General features: G+C 46.9%; 1 protein-coding gene and 1 long non-coding RNA gene across 6 annotated transcripts in view; one reads left to right on the top strand and one right to left on the bottom strand.

The window, feature by feature from the left end:
• Window positions 1-770: 770 nt before the first annotated feature.
• LOC140499061 (uncharacterized) lies at window positions 771-5151 on the bottom strand. Its single transcript, XR_011965255.1, has 2 exons — window positions 4772-5151; window positions 771-941 (listed from the first exon to the last, which is right to left on the bottom strand). It is a non-coding gene; the product is annotated as an uncharacterized lncRNA (long non-coding RNA).
• Window positions 5152-11570: 6419 nt separating this feature from the next.
• Window positions 11571-21135, top strand: part of NF2 (NF2, moesin-ezrin-radixin like (MERLIN) tumor suppressor) — a 125455-nt gene continuing 115890 nt past the window's right edge. For 3 of the 5 annotated variants that reach the window (XM_072600028.1, XM_072600027.1, XM_072600029.1), the window contains exon 1: window positions 11571-11785. In XM_072600028.1, the coding sequence (XP_072456129.1) occupies window positions 11672-11785 (114 nt within the window). In that variant the 5' untranslated portion in view covers window positions 11571-11671. The remainder of the gene's footprint in view (window positions 11786-21135) is intronic. The other 2 variants (XM_072600024.1, XM_072600026.1) reach the window with 1 other exon arrangement.

The following is a 21135-nucleotide window of genomic DNA, read 5'->3' as shown; positions in this document are numbered from 1 at the left end:
TAAACCTAAAAGGCAAAGACTATATCTTTGAAAGCAACCCAGTTCCTCAATTTTCCCATACATCTTAGTAGCCCAGATCAATGGCACCTCAGCCCAAGGCACCCAGCCCACCCTGGTCCACCCAGTTCATTAATTAGCTTACTTGACAGTCCTCTCACTATCATTTTTGACCCACCCAAAGCTATTTACCACTCCTTAATCCCAACCTGTATCTGACCAAGAAACCCCTCTATAGCATCCCTAATAAGTGGCTACCTAGGCTCTTCTTGAAGACTTTCAGTGATGAGAAACTGACTACTTCCTGAGGCAGCCCATACCACTTGGGGACAGTTCCAACTGTGAGTCAGTTTGGGATATACTCCTCCTAAATTTGACCCTCTGCAGCTCCCTGTTCTGCCTTCCACTCCCTCCTCTGCTCCCCCCGACCATTGCTCCTGGTTCCACCCAAGCAAAACTGAGGTAATTTTCTTCCACAAATAGCTCTTTAAAGAAGAATGGGTCTGAGTGTGCTTCTAGGGTTCTCAGAAAGAGGGGAAACAGGTCCAAAAAAAGGAGGTCTGTTGGGGTTATACTGAAGCTGGGAGGAAAAGCTGGGCCCTTAGCAGCCTCTCTGGGTCTCTGCCCATCTTGGCTCCTGGTCCAGGTCAGGGTAATGGCTGTTTTTCTGTTGTGTGTGTTGGGGGGCAGGCCCTCTGTGAACATTTTAACTATCTCCTCCACCTGCTGTTTCCACCAGAGGCATAGATTGAAGGACTCCAGAGAGGCAGTCATTTAAGCATAAAGCTAGAAGTTTTATTCTCAGAAATTAAAAAAACAAGCAGCTTCCTGGGGAGGCGGCTGGTTATTGAATGCAGATTATAAAGTCCTCCAAACAGCTGCCATGGGGGTGGGAGTGGAATTAGTTTTCTGGTTTGGCTGGCAGCTCATTTAATTGCTGGGGCCTGGGGTAGAGAGAAAGGCACAGGAAGAAGGATTGGGTCTGTGAGCAGGTCATTGTGAGAGCTTCCCTGCATCTGTCAGTGAATTATGAAATGTTCTAGGAGATGGGAGGGCTAGCTATTAAGTGTGGGGATGCTGGGAAGCTGCTACCAGAGATAAGAGGTGGATAGTTTGCATCTCTGCTGAGCTGAAACATGGAGAGAATCTGTCTCCTACCAAAGAAAATGAGTATTCCAAGTCCCTGTCTGGATTCTGGCAGGCCTGGACCATCCTGGTGGCAGCAAGATGTGTACCTCTAGGGCAAGGAACTAGATCAACTACCTCCCAGACTTGGAACATGGAACTGAGGGGTTTAGCCTGGAGAAGAGGTAACTCAGGGAAGGTGAGGGGTGGTGCAGTGATAACTAGCTTCAGGTATCTTATTTTAAGTCCTAGACGGTAGAACCAGAAACCCATTACAAAACTTTGGGCTGTCACAGGAGGTGGTAGGCTTGCCTTCCCTGGAGTTCCCGAGCAGAGAACTTGTGAGGAAGGCTGTAGAAAAGATTCCTGCGTGGATCTGGCTTGGACAAATGCCCCACCCTGAGATTCTTCATAGTAATAGCTACAAAATATGAGATAACTCATCCAGAGAGGAAACATGGTACAGTGGGGGTTGGGGTGGGCCTTATAGTCAGGAGGACCTGGATTCAGATCCTCCTCCTGACCCCACATTGTCTGAATGACCCTGGCCAAGTCACTGGGCCTTTTACTACCACCAGGCAACTCACTAAGTTTGTAAATCTCAAAGAAGATATTCATCTCTATTGATGGAGAAGGAAATACTCCCCATACCGGTGATGTCATAGACCTAGTAATTTACAAAACAGACAATATCACTCTCACACTTGGATGTTTGCAAAGCAGTTTACACATATTCCCTTGTCTGGGTCTCACAAGTTCACCCTGTTCACAGATGCCAGAGTTAACTATAAATCTAATCCCATAATAGGGTTAAATATAGAGGGAGAGCTGTCCAGATGACTGGAGACTCTTTGGTCCAATCCTCACAGTCCGAGTATGAATAGTCTGAGATCTTCAATGCCTTGTCCAAGGTCACATGACAATGAAGTGGCAGATCAGGATCCAGACTCAAATCTATGTTGTCTTTTAAAAATTACCAATGACATAGCGGATAGAGTGCAAGCCCTGGAGTCCCAGGAACCTGAACTTAAGTCTGACCTCAGGCACTTACCAGCTGTGTGATCCTGGGCAAGTCACTTAACCCCATGGTCTTCAACAAAAATCACCAAAGAACTGCAGAGACTCCCTGTTGTCAGCTTTTTGGCATGGCATTCAAGGCCCTCCACCATCTAATTACCTTTTCAGCCTTACCTTGTACTACTTTCCTTTATATATTTATCCTTTAGCGGCAGCTAGGTGGTACGGTAGATAGAGTGCTGGGTCCAGAGTCAGGATAGACCTGAATTCAAATCTTACCTCAGGTACTTCCAACTGTGTGACCCTTTAGTGCATGTTCTCCAACATCTCTCTCAGCTCTGCCTCTGTCAATAATCCTATCATGTGATTATATTTAAACATTAGCAAAGTTATCCTGGGCAAGTTACTTGATTTGTCTGCCTCGGTTTCCTCAACTGTAAAACGGAGATAATAACACTTTGCAAGGTTGTTGTGAGGATCAAAAGATATAATATTTATAAAGTGCTTAGCACAATAACTGGCCCATATTGTTGTTCAGTCATGTCCAACTTTTCACGACCCTGTGGATCATTGTCCATGGGGTTTTCTTGGCAAAGACATTAGAGTGGTTTGTCATTTCATTCTCCAGTCAGCTGAAGCAAATAGAGGTTAAAGTGACTTGCCCAGGGTCACATAACTAATAAGTGTCTTGTGTCTTCCTTTGAATCAGATCTTCGTGACCCCAGGTCCAGTGCTCTAGCCACTGAGCCATCCAGCTGCTCATGGTAGGCACTACATAAATGCTTATTCTCTCCCACTCCTTCAATCAAATGGGATTTTTCCTTCCTCTGATATTCATTCTGCCCTTTGCTGTCTCAGGTATATTTGCTGATGGAATACCCCATCTCTGTCGAAATCATTCCCATCCTTTGAGGCCCAGGTCAAATGCGATCTTCTCCCTGAAACTTTCTCTGGTTCCTTCCTCCTCCAACTCATCTTTCTCGCACTGGTACTTTTCACAGTAAACCTCTGGTTTGAGAGCCTTAAAGGAGGCTGGAGAGATGAACCTTCTCTCCTGCCTATTCCCCACCATTTCATAGCAAATGCTCTCTAAGATGTTAGTCATGACAAATCTGCAAGCATACCAGAAAAAGAAGTCAATCCAGGCACAGAACTTATAACTTCTTGACAATTTTTTGAGGTCTTGCTTATATGTGCACATGTTGCTTTCCCCAGCAGAACATAGTCTTTAAAGTGCCTAGAACAGTATCTAGCCAACAGGAGGTACTTAATAAATGCTTTGTTTGATTGGGTAGATGAAGAGGGAGCACTAAGAACACAGATATATTTCCTAGACCACATTTCTGCCTTTCATCCATCTGAAGACTTGTTCCCATCTTTGACCACACCAGCACTAGAGGCCACAGATTCTGCTGGTGAGATGCTAACAGAAGGAGGTGAGCATGCAGATTTCCAAACCCTTACACAGACAAAAAGCCTCATCTTTCATGTACTCTGGTGAGCATTCACCATATCTCCTCCAATACACCACTGCCCTTCAACATACTTCTCAACGTCCCTAAGGCAATGATTAGCCAAACAGGAGTGAAGGCACAGCTTATCTTTGTTCCAGGCCATTCGCCTGGGTCTGCGAGAACCTTTATCAAACATTCTCTGAACACAGGGGCCATAAAACCATTCTCATCCTGGGCAGATATTTGCTACGGGGCCCTCTAGGAATGTAAAGCAGTGATAGGAGTACAATGGGCCTGTTTAAGCACGTGAAAGAGAAGGTAAAAAATATGCTAGCATAGTTTCTCTACATGACACGTCATTCTCTGTCGCTCACGTACACCAAATAACGAATATGAGTACAGTCAATCAATCACTAAGCATTTATTAAGCACCTAGTGTTTGCCAGGTACTAGGGATATGAGTACAAATTTAAACAGCCATTTCCTTCAAGGAACTTACATTCCATAAGGGGAGTCAGCAGAATAATAAAAACTACCATTATACACATAATAATACTATAAGCTAGTGCTTTAAGGTTTGCAAAGAGCTTTACAAATATTAGCTCAATTTACTGTCACAATAGCCCTGGGAAGTAGGCATCATTATTCCTTGTTTTACATATGAGGAAACTGAGGTTAGTTTTTAAAAAATTAAAAATGTGAGCTAGGAGGTCACCATTATCTACCTAGTTATTAACTAACTAAACTAGTTACCTAGTAAGTAACTAGTAATTACCGTTACTTGAAATGTGAGCTAGTAGGTGTCTGAGGATGTATGAACTCAGGTCTTCTGACACTAGGTCCATCAGGCTCGTGCGCGTGCGCGCACACACACACACACACACACACACACACACACACACACACACACACACCCAATGTAATAAATACAAGGCAATGGAGCTAGCAGCTTGGGGAGAATCAGGAAAGGCTTCATAGAGGAGGTATATTTGAAGAGGAAAGTAGGAATTTGGGCATTACTGGCTCTGAGTGGGAGGGGGGGACTCAGGCATAGAGATGGGATGTCATGTATGAGGAAGAACAGGTCTAGCTGGTTGAAGTTCAGAATTGGAGTGATCCCTAGGAAGGCCAATTCATGACTGCCTGGAGTCAGGATCTACAAGAATTTAAATACCAACCAGAGGAGCTTATATTCTATCCTAGAGGTGACATCCTTTGAGCAGTCTTTGCCTCATCTGGGTGCTCCAAGCACACAGCAGACATTCACGCCATTGGCAAGAGCTAGATTCCATCTGATGAAGCACAAAAGGCCAGAATCTCCTGGTTACCAAGGAAAAGAACAGAGAATTCCATGGTTTTTGTTTGAAGTCTGTTACTTCATTTGAGAAGGGGAAGGGGAAGCAGCTCCCTCTTCCAATGTAGATGAGGAACTATTTTGGTCTTTAGGATCTTAGCTGGATAGACCACTCAGAGGTTCAGGGACTTGTCCAGGGTCACACAGCCAGAAGGTTTCAGAGTGGGACTTGAACCCAGGTCTTCCTAACTCCAAGACCAGTCCTTTATTATTCTAAGCTGTCTCTTCTTTTTCTTTATGTGAATCTTCTGAGAGCAGGAAGTATTCATATTCACTCATTTGCTTTATCAAAGCGAATATGGTGCTTGATGGTGGCAAAATCTGAAATGAACACACGGTCTTTACAGCAATCAAGGGATGAGTCAACGCCATCTCAGGCCAGGTGGCCAAAAACGCTCCTAGGTGTTCTGTCTAAGAGACAGTGTGGTTTGTAGTCAAGTCAACTGGCATTTATCAAGCACCTACTTTGTGCCAGGTCCTTGTGCTGAGTCTTTAGGGATACAAAGGGAAGAGACATTCCTGTCCCAGAGGACTTTCCAGTCTGACTGTAGGAAGTTTGAAGGACACTGGTCTTAGAATACAAAGACCAGGTGGGGTTCCAACAATTGTCTTGTTTGGAAGAGCCCATGTGGCTTTCTCTAGTAAAACACTAACTCTTTGAAGAAAGGGACTATTTTGTATTGTCTTTGTGCCTATGGTGCCTAGAACATGTCTAACAAAAAGTAGGTACTGAATATGTGCTTTGATGGACTGAGTGAAAATTGTTATTCTGCCTTTCATTGCTCCAGATTTTTCAACTGAAAAATCAGGGTACTGATATTTGCCCTGTGTGGTATGGTGGAAAGAACATGGATTTGGAATTAGGAAGCCTGATGAAGGAAACTGGAAAAACCAGTTTTTCATTTCTGATCTTTGTCTATCCCACAAGTCCTCCGTGGCCTAGCCATTCTCCCTCCTCCTGGCTGGAGGTCTACTCTCCTGCCTTGACCCTTTTCTGGAACACACTTTCTACTTCCTCCCTCCTCCACATTTGGATTTTCTATGCTTAGAGGCTTCCAACCTATAAACATTTGGTTTCCTGGATGTTGGGGGGGAGAGATTAACCTCACCTGCCTGATCCCTGATTGGGATCCCTGCTCATCCCTCTAAAACCCCTGCCCTGATTCCTGAGCTACTCTAAAGCACAAAGTGAAACTGGACCCAGGAGTCCCAGGGACAGAGAGGTAGGTATGCCCATAGACCAAATCATGGCCACAGTTTCTTGAGAGGACATTTTGGATATGATGTGTAACGATTATACTATCTGGATATCTTAGAGCTCCCATTTCCCCAGCAGATTTTGGCTTGGAAGTCAAGAGATTCACAATGCAGCTTAAAATGATCCATCAACTCTGACAATTCCTACATTCCTGCGCCTGTGTACCTTCAGTGAAGCAAATCAGAGATTGTAAAACCTGTTCCCGTCACAGAATACTGGTTCTGTGCCCTACCAAGAAATCACGACCCCCAAGATTTGAGGCCATCAGCTTAAGAACTGTTCTCACAGAACTCAAGAACACCTGCATTGCCTGCACTTGTGGATTTGCCTTAGGAAATCGCTCAAGACCTAGAAATGACTATGTTGGGATCCACCTTCCCCCAACCCTTCCCATTTGTGATCTATGTAAATAAGCTCTGACTTTATTCTAGCATGATAAGCTTTTGTTCTTAGAACTTCAGGTTTGCAAACTGAGTTCCTCCCTCTGAAATTAATTTAACTGCTACTTGATTGCTGGCACACTCACCTCTGACCTGCTCTGTTTTGTCTCTGGACATTCCTAGGTTAGAGACCAGTACAATAAAATTCTGTTAGTGTAAAGACTATCTGGCCATTCCTGGCTGTAAACCTTCTCTACCCTGACCAGTCTTATTTTGAGGAGTCGATCTTGACCCATGGATGGGGAACTGTTAGTATGCTAGTATGATGACTTGGTTGAATTTGCCTTATCTTTTGGGTACCTTTGGGATGATCCAATTAAGCCAAACGGCCCTCCCTTAAACATAACAAATAAAAGGCTTGTTGCTTTCAGCATTTACTTTTTCATTATTTCTTTTTATTAATTAAAAGTTGACAAAATTTTGTTTTTTCTCCCTAACTCCCTCCTCTGAAAAAAAAATGACAAATAACAAATAGGAAGTCAAGCAAAAGAAATCCCCACCTTGTCCATGTCCAAGAATGTATGTCCTATTCTGCATCTTGATCCCTCTGTCTTGCTCAGTCTTGATCCCACCTCTCTGGGAGGAAGAGGGTATTTTCATCCTTGGTCATGTGGAGTTGTGGCTTATCATTGCAATGATCAAAGTCCTTAAGTTTTTCAAAGTGGTTTGTCTTTACAATGTTGCTGTCATGGTATATAAATTGTTCTCCTGGTTCTGCTGATTTCACTATGCATCGGTTCATACAAGTCTTCCCAAGATTCTCTGAAACTATTCCTTTCCAATTGACTGGTTTCTTCAAAGTTCATTTCATCCCAGTAATAGACTCCAGCACCTGAGTTCAAATCCTGACTCTTCTATTTACTCCTTGGGTGACTCTGAGTGAGTTACTTCCCTTCTGTGTTTCATGATCCATAAAATGAGCACATTGGACCAGATGGCTTCTGAGACCCCCTTCTACCTATAGATTGATGACCCATGAAGTCCCTTCTCCCTTCTGAGCCTCAGTTTCCTCATCTATAAAATGAGAGTTTTGAACTATATAGTGAGCTCTCTCCCATGATCTTGTGTATGACCTTCAGTAAATCAACCTTTCCTTTGATCTCAGACCTTCCATCTTCTTACTCCTAACCAAGGCTAATCCCTCTACATGTCCAAGTGACCTTAACCCCATCCCATCTTCTCCATAAGATTTTCCCCTCTGAAATGGATGGAAGAAACCAAAGCTATCTATAGTCACAGAAGTTCTCTAAATCACTTTTGATTAGGGAAATGCAAATTAAAACAACTCTGAAGTACCATCTCACACCTATTAGATTACCTAATATAACAAAAAAAGAAAATGATAAATGTTGGAGAGGATGTGAGAAAATTGGGACACTAATGTATGTAGTGTTGGTGGAGTTGTGAATGGATCCAACCATTCTGGAGAAGAATTTGGAACTACGCCCAAAGGGCAACCAAACTGTGCATATCCTTTGATCCAGCAATACCCCTACTAAATCTGCATCCCAAAGAAGTCATAAAAAAGGGAAAAGGACCTACATGTATAAAAATATTTATAGCACCCCTTTTCATGGTGGCAAATTATTGGAAACTGAGGGGATACCTATCAATTGGGAAATGGCTAAACAAGTTGTGGTATATGAATGTAATGGAATACTAAGAACCAATGTATATTTCAGAAAAACCTGGAAAGACTTGTGCAAACTGATGTGAAGTGAAATGAGCAGAACCACGAAAACATTATACATAGTAACAGCAACATTTTGTGATGATCAACTATGAAAGACTCAGCTCTTCTCTGAAACACAATGATTCAAGACAATTACAAAGAATTCTTGATGGAAAGATAAAGATCTGATAGACTTTGAATTTAGATCAAAGCACGCTTTTTTCATTTTATTTTTTTTCATGGTTTTCCCTTTTGGTCTATTTCCTCTTTCACAACTCTGACTAATATGGAAATATGTTTTACATCTTTGCACATATATAACATATCAAATTACTTACCATTTTAAGAAGAGGGGAGGGAAGGGAAGGAGAAAAATTTGGAACTCAAAATCTTGTAAAAATGAATGCTAAAAATTGTCTACACATAATTGGGAAAAAATAAAATATTATAAAAAAAAGATTTCCTCCTCTGTCACTCCCAATCTTTCACTTTGTTTCAATCTCTTTCTGTCTGTTGGTTCTTTCCCTACTGCCTTATAAGCATGTTCATGTCGCCCTCATCCTCCAAAAAAAACCCTACTTAATCCTTCCATCCTCACTATCATCCTATGTCTCTTCTGTGTTTTGTGGCTAAAAAGGCCTTCTTCTAACAGGGGCTTCCACTTTTTTTCCTCTCATTCTCTTCTTAAAGCCTTCCAATCCAGCTTCCAAAACGTCTCTCTCCAAAATTACTAGAGCCCTTTATTGCCAAGTCAAATGGCCTTTTCTCAATTCTCATTGTCCTTAACCTTTCTGCAGTCTCAGGCCAGGAGAGCAGGACACACTGACTTCCAAAACATAAATGGAAAGAACAAAAGAGCAGAGATTGAACCTCATGGAGTCGCAGTAACCAAGCTTGTCCCCAAAGAAGACGAGCCAGGTCAGGGGTGGGGAACCTGTCAAAGAGCCCCACTTGAGGACCTAGAGGCCCATCTGTGACCCACCCAAGCCAGACAGTCAGCAAGCATTTATGAAGCGCTATTTATAATGCTTAAAGCAATGCAGTCCCTGCCCTGCCCTGACACTCAACATGCAGATAACTAGGGCAATGAGGTGGCTTTGCAGATACCACATTGGCCTTGAAGTTAGGAAGCCTTGAGCTGAAATCTTACCACAGACACCTGCTTGTTGCGTGATCCTGGGCAAGTCACTTCACCTCTCTCTCTTTTAGTTTTCTCAACAGTATAAAGGGGATAGAAACGCAGCTATGAGGAAATGAGATAATGTATGTAAAGTGCATTGTATTTAAGTGCTTTGTTTCAGGCACTACATAAATGTTAGCTGTTATTATTACTTACATATAAGATGTGTGTGTGTGGGGGTGTGTGTGTGGGTATATGTATGCAGCAAGGTGGTGCGCTGGGTAGAGCAAGAGGCCTGGAGTCAGGAAGACCTGAGTTCAAATCTGACCTCATACACTTACAAGCTGTGTGGCCCTGGGCAAGTCACTTCACTGTTTGCCTCATCTGTAAAATGAGCTGGAGAAAGAAATGGCAAAAGCCACTGCAACTTCTTGAGCAGGGTAGTTACACGGTCAGGTCTATATTTAGGGCTATTAATACTTGTAGAATATGGAGCCACTAGAAGGAGACCAGTTAGGAAGCTGGAGGTAAAAACTACAATCTCAGACAAGTAATCTCATTCTTGTATGGGGATCTCCGTACTTAGGATGCATTCCCCAGGAAATGACAACTCACATTTTGTAGCATGGGGTCAACAAAGGGCTGTCTCCTCACAATAACTCTGTGAAGTACGGGATGCAATGACTGGTCCCCCCATTTCACAGATGAGGAAACTGAGGTTCAAAGAGGGTAAAAGATCTGAGCAGTCACACAGCCAAGAGCTAAACTCCAATTTAATTCACCAGAAATGTATTAAGCTTGTCCCACCTGGGCTAGGTGCTGTGCTTTGTTCCTGCTGAGTCATTTCAGTTGTGTCTGACTCTTCATGACCCCATGTGGGGTTTTCTTGGCAAAGACTCCAGCTCCTCTTGCAGATGAGGAAACTGAGGCAAACGGGGTTAAGTGACTTGCTCTGGGTCACACAGCTAGTCACACATTTGAATAGGAAGTCTTCCTAATTCCAGGATCCGCAGTGTGTGCCCTGTGGTGCCACCCGGGTGCAGACGCAAAGACACAACGAGTGGTCCAGCCCCTCCCCTCAAGGAGCTTGCCTTTTACTGGGGGACCCCACACGTGTACTCACAAGCACGACACGGAAGCACTTCCGTGGGGCGGGGAAGGCTTCTCAGAGCGGGGTGCTGGCTGTGCTGACCCGTTAGTGCTCAACCTGGAGTCATAAGGATCTGAATTCCAATCCTGCCTCGGACAGGTAAACCCCTTAACCCTTTCCATCCTCGGTTTTCTGGTCTATAAAGTGGGGGTGACAAGAGGGATATGACAGCAGATGGGGAACATCATCTCCTCCTCTCCTTCCTCACCAATAAGTTTGCCCACTGTCACCACTGCCAGGAAAACCTGAAGAAGGCTAGTGGTAGTAGCAGCGGTAATGGAGGTGAGGCTGGCACAGGGAACCACCCGCGCACGAAGCACCTGCAGAACAGGCTGGCTCCGCTATGCCACGCCCCTCCGCGACATTTCAGTGACGTCACCGCCACGCCCCCACCCTCTCCCCGCCTCTCCTAGCGGGCCCCTAGTCGAAGCTGGCTTTCTCCAGCGCTCCAGCAGGAGGAGGAGGAACCCGGCAACAAAGGCGGCCCGAGCGACAGCCGCATCGACCACTCAGCGCCGAGTCCGGCCTTACGCGCCGGCGAGACCCAGCTTGCCACTGGCCAGCCTTCTTCAAGGGGGCGTGGCCGAAGGCTAGGCCCCGCCTCCACCGGGTGGGGGGCGGGAGAGGGGAGGTCGGACCAATCGGAGCGGGGCTGGGTGGGCCGCCAGTGCCTCAGGCTACGGGCCGAGGGCGCGCGCCGAGCGGACTGGGCCCGGACCCGAGCGCCCCCGGGAGCGCGCGCGCTCCCCTCACTCACTCGCGTGCCCGTTCGGCCGCGGCTCCTCCGAGGCGGGACGGGAGCGCCGGGAGCGGAACGTGGCGAAGCCTCTGGGCCTCACGAAGTCCTGAGCGCCAGCCTCCGGCCGCCGCCCACCGCGGAGGGGGCCCGCCCCCGCCCTCGGGCCCCGCGGGGTGGGCGGCCGGCCTGGGCCCGGGGTCCGGGGTCAGGGGCCCCGAGGCCCGAGGCCACGCGGCTCCGCGCAGGCGCCATGAGGCCCCCCGGCTCCGCGCAGGCGCCCTGGCGGCCCTGAGGCCTGGGCGGCCTGTGGGCTGAGCCGGGCCGGGCCGGGGCCGGGGCCTTGCCATGGCCGGGGCCATCGCGTCGCGCATGAGCTTCAGCTCCCTCAAGAGGAAGCAGCCCAAGACGTTCACCGTGCGCATCGTCACCATGGACGCGGAGATGGAGTTCAACTGCGAGGTAACTCGCCCGTCCGCCAGCACTGCTTGAGCGCCTCGTGTGTACCCCGCCCGAGTGAAGGAGCCCCGCCCGCCAGGGGGCGGGACGCGGGGGCGCCGGCCACGTGTCCCCGGAGCCGGAGCCCTCCGCGCGGCAGGGGGCCGGCGGGCCGGACCCTCCAGGCGGACCTGAGGCGGGGCGGGCAGCCTGCCGCGCGCCGGGCCGGGGGGCCTCAGTGTCCTCCGCCCCAGGTGACCACCCGATCACCACCGCACCCCGGCCTTGTCGTCCTCGGGCAGGCCGGCCTCCTGCCTCTGCCCCTCCGATCCCTCGTGCGTTCCGTGCCCGGTGTGCCAGCTCAGGGGGTGAAGTTTAGCAAGTACCCCTGAGTGTGGGTGCCCACATAGTACCGATGCACGCCCAGCATCAGTATGTATGATCATACCCGGATTTGTAATGTGAACATGTATGTGTAAGTGTGTAAGTATCTGTGCATGTTTACGTAAGCATGTTGGCACTGGTCAGTCCTTTCAGCAATGCGCCCTCCACGACCCCACTGGGGGTTTCCTGGCAGAGATACTGGAAAGGTTGGCCATTTCCTTCTCCAGCCCATTTTACAGGTGAGGAAACTGAGGCAAGCAGGGTGAAGCGACTTGCCCAGGGTCACCCAGTGAGGGGGTGTTGGAGGCCAGATTTGAGCTCACATACATGAGTCTTCCACATTCAATCCTGGTGCTCTATCCACCGTGCCACCTGGCTGTCCATACAGAAGGATATGAGCACATAGATGTATACATGCAAATATATGTGTGTACGGATGTGTACGGATGCATGCGTGTGTATAGACATACGTACGTACATACACACTGTGAATGTGTCTGGTGGATGTGTGTGTGGGGGGCAGCACTGTGGGATGCAGAAAGCACTTGACTTGGGGCTCGGACGTCTCCTGCCCTGGATCGCTAAAGTCGCTTGGCCTCTGGGAGCTAACATTCATTCCATGAGGGATGCACAGACGTGTGTTTGCATTTGGAGTATTTGTAAATACTGTGTAAAGTGTTTGAAGGGTTGACTAGAACCTCAGTGACACCCAGACTGCCCCATACGTGACAAGCGACCACCCTGGAGCCTGCAGCTCCCTCTGCTTGAAGACCCTCTAGGGTGGGGACCCTGTTGCTCCTCTAGGGGAAGGAGAGCTGGGCTGTAGTAAAGACAGCCCTGGACTGGGGGTCCGAGGACCAGACTCTGCTGCTGGTTACTTGCGTGACCTGGGGCAAGGCGTTTCTGGGCCTTAGTTTCCTCTTCTGTAAAGAGAGAGAGGCAGGTGAGGGGGCAGCATTGGTAGGTCCTGTTCAGGGCCCTACTGGTTGCCCAGAGTGCATGGAGTGAGGCATCCAGAAAGGCCAGGGGGCTGAGGGGAAGGGGGGAGGGGGAGAGCTGACCCAGTCAGGGTGACTTGGGTAGGAGAGAATGTAACAGTGACACCCTTGGGGAGCTTTTAGGTCAGTGAGGTGTTTGGCACACTCCCTTCTGGGCCAATCAAGTCATCCTCACTTTGTGCTGTTTGACTAGGTGACTGCAGGGTCAAGCATGGGTGGAGTCCACGTGTTTGGGCCACGTTGCCCCCTGACACCTCCAGCTAGAGGCTGCCTAGTCCAGCCCCCTCACTTCACAATAAAGGAAGTCACAGAGCTAGTAAGTGTCAGAACCGGGACTGGAACTGGCTTTGGATTCCCAAATTCAGGGCTCTTTTTACCGTGCCATACTGCTCTGTGGAGCTAGAAGAGGCCTTAGTGGTGATCTGGTCCAAGCCCTTCTTTTTGCACATGAGGAAACTGAGGCAGACAGAATTAAGTGACTTGCCTTGAGTCAAACAGCTAGTAAGTGTGTGAGGCTGGCTTTGAACCGGCCTCTAGAGCCAGCACTGTATCCATTGTGGCCCCTAGCTGCCACCTGGTGATGATAGTAGTACCTACCTCACAGGGTTGTTAAATAAGATATTTGTAAACAGTTCTTAGCACAATGCTTGGCACACAGTGCTGTATAAATGTTAGCAATTATTATAGTGAGCAGTATATGGTAATTTTTTTTGTAGGGTGTGAAAGAGGATTGTTTGGCTCTAGCTTGGAAATAGGGAATCAGCTTGAATGGAGTGGGTCTAATGGCCCAGACCAAGTAGTCTTTGCAAAGGCCAAGGCCACTTTAGGAGAGTACAAGTCTTGTGTATCATCTTCCAGTGTCTCATATCATGTGAAGGTGGTTTTTCCACAGGCGAACTTTGAATTTGGAAGCTCATGTTAATGGGCTTAGTCATTATATGACCTGGGAGAAGCTGGCAGTCCAGTCAGCCCACAGCATGAGTATGTGCTGCATGCCAGGCACTGGGCCAAGCAGGGGAGATGCAAAGAAAGGCAAAAGACAGGCCCTGCCCTCAAAGGAGAGACAACAGGCAGACAACTGGGGGCAAACAAGCTGTAGAACAGGCTAAATTGGAGATAAACCCCCGAGGGCAGACAGCAGCAATGAAGGAAAGGCTTCTGGGGAGGAGGAGCTGAGACTTGAAGGATGCCCGGGAGGCCAGGAGGCACAGATGAGGAGGGAGAGCATTCCAGGGAGGTGAGGCAGCCAGTGAAATGTTTGGATTTGGGAGCTGGAGCATTGTGGGAGAGGAATGCCAAGGAGGCTGGGGGCCCTGCATAGCTGAGTACTTGTTGGAGGGCTCTAGTAAGGGACCAGGTTGTGGGTGGCATCTGTGCTTTAGGAAGATCACTCCGGTGTCTGAATGGAGGATAGATCAGATTGGGGAGAGATAGACTGGCAGCAGGCAGGCCCCCCCCCCTCCCCCCCCAGCAGCTGTATCCAGGCGGGAACTCTTCTTTGTAGTTTTACGTATAACATTCATATCTTGGAGGGGATGCCGTACAGATAGAGAATGGTGTCATGTACCTCATTTGTCAGAAATTGTATAACTGAGGTACTTTGGGGAAAAAAATTAAGCTCCTTGAAGGCAACGTCTGGGTCTCTGTCTCTCCAGCTGTTGCCCAACGCTGCCTTTCCATATGGCAGTCATTTATTGTATGTTCGTCAAGTGATCATAATCATGAAAACTCAACATTAAAAATCTGGTGAGAGATTTTAGCCTAGAGTTGGACTGAGATAAAGGGAAGAGGAGTTATTTCCATGAAACGTTTGTTTTCCTTGTACTAAAACCCTGCTCATAGTGCGGAACGTTCTCCCTTCTCCACCCAGCTCACTGACCTCCCTTAAAGTCCCAACTAAAATCTCTTCTTCTACAGAGAGCCTTCCCCAAGCCCTCCGAATTCCAGGGCCTTCCTTGTTAATCATATTTTATTTGTCCTCTGTAGCTCGCTTGGCATGTGTTTGTTTGCATGTTGTCTCCCCCATGAGACCATCTGCTCCACTGTCTTTTGTCTTTTTTTTGTATCCTCATGCTTTTCGAAAGTGCCTGGAATGAAGCAAGTACTTAATAAATGTTGATTGATTGATTGGATAACCATGGGCTCTCAGGCTATTCCAGGGAAGTGCAGGCTTTGTTAGGCACCAGCCCCCGTGATGGATTGGCTGTCTGTCTGTCTGTTTCCTGAGACCCAACCAAGCTAAGAAAGGCCCATCAGATTTGGCCACAGAGCGCTAAGGTTTTTGGCCCTGTGGACGCTGGAAGACCATTGGCTTAGAGTGGTGGCAGGGTGACAGAATTCCTTCAGTGAAACCACCCTCACTCCTTGAAGTGTTTGAACTTTGTCCTTGTGCTCTCCCTCAAGTACAGTTGACACCTGAAGGTGGGAAGAAAATATCCTGGAAGGGCCATTCCCACTGACTGGCACATCTCAGAGTGATCCCAGATTTGGGGACCCAGCGACGATGGCGAGGGGCACAGAGTGGTCATGCGTGAAGAGACTTGACTGTTCCCCTCGGATATTAAATGATCGTCTTGTGCAAGTCTTCAGAAGGCAGAGTGAGAGCTCCTGAGAGGCCCTTGAAGGAAGCCCATTGTGGCTCAGTTCCAGTTCAGGAACCCTTAGAAAGGCAGGAGTGGCTGTTTACAGATAGTGAGGCATCATCGGCTTGTAGGAATTGTTAGGGAGGACCTTCCTGACCCGTGTCTAAGTTGGACTGAGTGACCTCCAAGGACTCTTGCAATTTTTTTATTCTAAGAGCAGAATGTTCTTTAAATAATTTGTTTTAGAGTAGCAGATTTCATTGAGCCCAAAATTCTCAACCTGGAGTCAGTAGGTGGATTTCTAGGGGTCCATGAACTTGGCCAGGAGAATTACACTTTTATTTTAATAAACGGATTTCCTTTGTAATCCTCTGTATTGTATTTGATGCGTTTGAAAATAGGACTCTGGGAAGGGTCTGCCAAAGAGGTCCGAAACTCTAAAAAAGATTAAGAACTCATGAATTAGACAGAGACTAGGCTTCTGTGGTTTGACAAGTTGTTTCATCCTGAGATTGCTAGTGGAAATATGTCTGCAAAGTGCTGTTGGATGTCAGTTTGAAAGCTGTTGAGTGATGCCTGATAACAGAGCGTGCTCTGAACTTGGTCAACTTTTTGCTTGTTCTACATGACCAGAGCAGGGGATAATTCTCTGGCCGATGGCCTTGAACGAGAAGGATTCTCGGCCAGGTGAGGTTAGGCGGAGGTGGCTTTCTAAGAAGGATCACATTTCAGTATGAGTAGTGTGTGATTCAGAGGACTCGAACTAGTTCATACTTTCATGAAGAGAATTAGGGCCCAGCCTTCCACTTCCCTGGCCTCCTGTTTGTCCTTGAGTCACTTTGCACATTTAGCTTGCTGCTTTGGAGAAATACATGGGAAGAGTTATTATTTTGGTATTAGTCATTTGGAGAAATAAGGTGCTGCTCATCATTTTGCCAGTAATTGGAAATAGCCCTTCTTCAGAATTTTTCTCCAATGATTAATCAAGAAAGGGCCAACGTTTGAGAATTCTCCAAATTGAGTTTGAAGAGCTTCCCAGACTGTAGACCTGCTTTGGCATGTTGGCTGGGCTTTCTGTTCCAAAGGAGATGCAATCAAACTTCAGGCTGTGGATTACCCCTACACGTAAGACATGTTGTAAAGGGGCAGAATCATCCAGGACTCCAGAACACCTAGCGTTAATAAGTAACAAGTTAAAGGAGCGTCATGAGGTTTAAGTGCCTGGTTCAAGGGGGCATAGCTATTAAGTGGCAAAGCCAAGATTTGAACTTCAACCTTCCAAATCTCATGTTCTTTCTGGTACAAAAATCTGGCGTTTTCTTTTTCCTTTTTTTAAAAATTAAGTAATTTATTTGTTTTCAGTTTTTTACAGTCACTTCCATATATCTTAGATTTATTCTCCCTCCCTCCCCCCTCCCTCTCGAAACAGCATGCAATCCTATGTAGGTTCCACACATGCATTCTTATTAAATACAAAAAATCGGGTGTTTTCAACAAGGAGTTTAATTGCAAAATTCAAATAACATTCTTGTAGAACTCTCATGATTTTCTTTGGAATTGCTTTATTCTGAGTCCCAGCCCCATGGATATACCTCACCCCAGGTGGCCTGGATACCTTTGGCTGCCCTTTAGGCGTTGGCTGAGAAGGAAAAAAGGAAATAGAGCTGGGGAAGGAAGATGGTGCACGTCAGCAGCCATTGGTACCTTCCTGCCTATTGCCCTTACCCCTTATAAAGCTGTCATTCACCTCCAGTTTATTAAGCCCTTACCATGTGCCTGTCACTGTGCTAACCCTGGAGGGTACAGAGAAAGGCAAAAACAGCCTCTGCTCTTGAAGTGGTGGAGACATGGACAACAATAACCTTGCACCTGAGGCGTCTTCCAAGTGAGTGGAAAGGTGAGCTCAGAGGAGGGAAACCTCGAGCTTTGTCCTCTTCAGCCTCCCAGAGCTGCTTGGATCCTGGGTTAGAGATTTAGGCTGGAAGGGACCCTAGAAGTCATCCATCCCAGCCCCTCATTTTACAGGTGAGGAGCACGGTGCCCCGAGCAGTGATAGAACAGGGTCACACAGCCAGGATTTGAACCCTGGTGGTCCCCTCCCAAATGGACAACATCGCTGTAGTTTCTGCTTCATACATGGAGTCAGAGCTTGGTGTGAAGCTGTGCTAGTCCTAGGAGTGGTCTCCTGTTATGTGTTGTGCAATTCTTCTTCTTGTCATGGCCCAAAGGCCAGGAGATCCTCTAAGCGCTGCTCTGATTATATGCCTTACACATTCTACCCCATTCTTGCCTTTCCTGCTTTGTTAGTATTGGTCTTGGCTTCAGTGTGTGTACGTGTGTGTGCATGTGTAAGTGTGTGTGCGTGTGAAAGTGTATGTGTATATGTGTGTGAGTGCATGCGCATGTGTGAGTGTGTGTGCATGTATGTGTGAGAGTGTACCTGTGTGTGTACATGCATGTGTGTATGTGTGTGTTAGAAGAACTACCTCTGTTTGGTAGGTGTCAGTTGCTGGCCCAGTTTAGGGAATGGATGCAGCCCTTTTCATGCTGCTCTGGCCTTTCCCTCTGCTCTCAGAAATGCCTCTGGTTAAACCATTTGGTGAGGCCTTCCTGTAAGTTTGCCAAGCTAAAGCACCTACTGCTTTTGGTTCTGTGAAGCCCTTGTATGTTCTAGTAGTGGGCCCCAGGAAACACAGACAGAAACAAGGAGGAAAGGGTAGGTGCTGATGGAGAGAACATTTATTAAGTGGGTGAAGATGAGTCACGTACAATCAGATAGTTTGGAGGATTCTAAATGCCAAACACAGCAGTTGTTATTTAATTCTAGAGGAAGTAAGGAACTGGTGGGTTTGGGAAATGATGTAGTTAGACTTGGGCTGGAGGAAAATCACTTTAGCATCAGTGTGTGTGTGGGGTGGGGGTTGGGGGAGACACTGGAGGCAGAGACTAATGGGAAGGCTGTGCAGCAATCCAGGTGACAGGTGGGCATGGCTGTGGGAACTCTATATGGCATTTTAGAGCTTCATTCTCCAAGTCTATTGATGACATTCTATTTGCCAGTTTTGGTGAGAGTGACACTCAGCTCTCAATGATTGGCAGCCCGCCCCTGCTCGATTGGATCTATATGCCATTTGTTTCAGGAATTCAAGGGGATTATTCCCTTCAACAACACAGACTGCAGCCCTTCTGTCTTAATAGAGAACAACTTGAGAATTGCTGTAGCAGAAATATTAATCACTCTGAGGCCTGCAGTGTACACTTAGGATCTAAAGAGCAGTTTAAATTTTTAAAACATTATTTTTATTGATATTTTTGGTTATTTTCATACATTCATTTGTGAGAGTATCTTTCTCTCCTTGCTCAGTGAGTTTTCTCTTATAATAGGTATTTAAAAAGAAAGAAAAACATAGCATTTCACAAAATCAAGCACTATTCTGGCTTCTTTTGGATGGCATTTGTCGTATTCCATACATGTATTCTCTTGCCTTTGCAAACAAGGTAATTGAAAGATGAGGAAATTCTGTAATGCCTCCTCTTGTTTCTCTCCTTTCCCTTCTTTCCCTTCTGTTTGTTTTAATTTAGGAAGAAGAATGAAGAAGTTGCAGCAGAGGTCAGTCAAACATTAAGTGCTAGGCCGGGTGCTAAGCCCTGAGGCTACAAAGAGAGACAGAACCGTCCCTGCTCTCAAGGAGCTCATCAACTAATGAGAGACACATGAGAATGACTGTAGACAGACAAGCTGTCTGTCTGTCTGTCTCTCTGTCCATCCATCCATCTATCCATCTGCCTGTCTCTTTCTGTCTCTTTATCCATCCGTCTCTCTATCTCTCCATCTGTCCATCTACACACATGCATATACACATATATATGAATTGAAGTAATCAGCAGAGGGAGGGCACCAGCATGATGGGGATTGGGTTTTGGCTGAGCCTTGAAGGAAGCCATCAGGCACAGGTGAGGGGAGAGACAGAGGAGCGTGGCGGGTCAGTCAGTGAAAATACCTTTTGGTTCTGTGAAGCCCTTGTATGTTGGGGGATGGAGGCCCAGGCAGGAGGCCAGTGTTGCTGGAGGGCAGAGTATGTGGAGGAGCCTGGGGCTAGGTCTCAGTCAGGATTCAGAAGTGAGGGCACAGCACACATCTGGCAGATAAGGAATTTGAACATTATTAGGTAAAGGGGAGCCCCTGCAGTTTTTTGAACAGTGAAGTAATAGGATCAGACCTGTGTATTAAATAAATTTGGTAGGAGTGGGTATGGAGATTGGTCAGAGGGGTAAAGAGATTAGATATGTGGGGGCCCTATTAAAGCCCTGGTACCAAGGGAAATGATGAGGCCTTATATTACAAGTACGGGGCCAAGAAGGAAGAAAGGCAGGATTGCAGAATTGTCCAATCCTTGGTTTATCCTCCTTACCTTCTCTGTCTTTTCTCTTCAAAGTGTCCGTGTCTTTTCACCTTATCTGTGCATCTCAGTTCTTAGTGAGGGTCTGACCAGTGTGGGATCTACCAAGAGGTTAACTCATGCTCTAATCTTTTTTAAAAATTTAAAGTTTCTCTGGCTGTCTTTGATTTTTACGTCACCTTCATTTCCAGATTCTTTGCAATGAGCCGTTCCTTGTAATAACTTTTAAAGAGGGAGAGGAAAAGCAATTCAGCATAACTAGACTCACAAGGTAATTGAGTCTGGCCATATATACCCCCTACCCCTTTCTGGGAATTCCTCCTGTTTGTTCCTTGTGGCCCAGTAATGAACGTTCCCTCACATTCATGCCCTGCCTTTGTCCAGCTGGTCCTCAGTCGATGATGTCTCCTTTGTTTCTAGGTCTTTTCTGTGACAAAAAGAGCTAAAGTGCTTGGTCTGGGAGGACTTTGTGCCTTTGGATTCGGAGGCTGTGGTCGCTAGCTTGAGGCTGATGTCCGTTTCTGATTTTTGGCTCTGGCCTGTGGCTCACTGTCCCATGGGATTTCCTCCCCATCCTGACCGGTCCGTTCTGCAGACTTCTCTTTCCACTGCCCATTGTCTTGGTCTCCACTCATCATGCTTCAGCATGGCACAGTTTAGTTGGGCATTCTGCTCCAGGAACATTTCTGGGGCTTATTTATTTTTGGCTTCACAAGTTAAAAGCTTTTGAAGGTCTTTGAAGTGTTTTAGAAAGTTGAGTTAAGGTTCCTTTAGCTTGCCTATCTTCTTAACCAGCTGGTCACTGGCTTCTGGAGTGTTAGAGGGGGATGATGTGTTCCTCCCTTCTGTCTGTGCCTTGGCTAATTTCGATGACAAATCATCATGTTCTAGAACAGTGGTAGTGCTTAAGATTTATTAATAAGAAGATGATGCATTCCTTTTTCAGGGAAAAATCTTGAATCCCTTCTCTGGAGCCTGAAGGGAGCAGATGCAGCGTAGCCCACTCCAGG

The sequence above is a fragment of the Notamacropus eugenii genome, chromosome 4, assembly GCF_028372415.1.
Source record: "Notamacropus eugenii isolate mMacEug1 chromosome 4, mMacEug1.pri_v2, whole genome shotgun sequence".
Taxonomy (NCBI): domain Eukaryota; kingdom Metazoa; phylum Chordata; class Mammalia; order Diprotodontia; family Macropodidae; genus Notamacropus; species Notamacropus eugenii.
The sequence above is the reverse complement of the archived record's forward strand: the minus strand, read 5'-3'. Positions and strand labels throughout refer to the sequence as shown.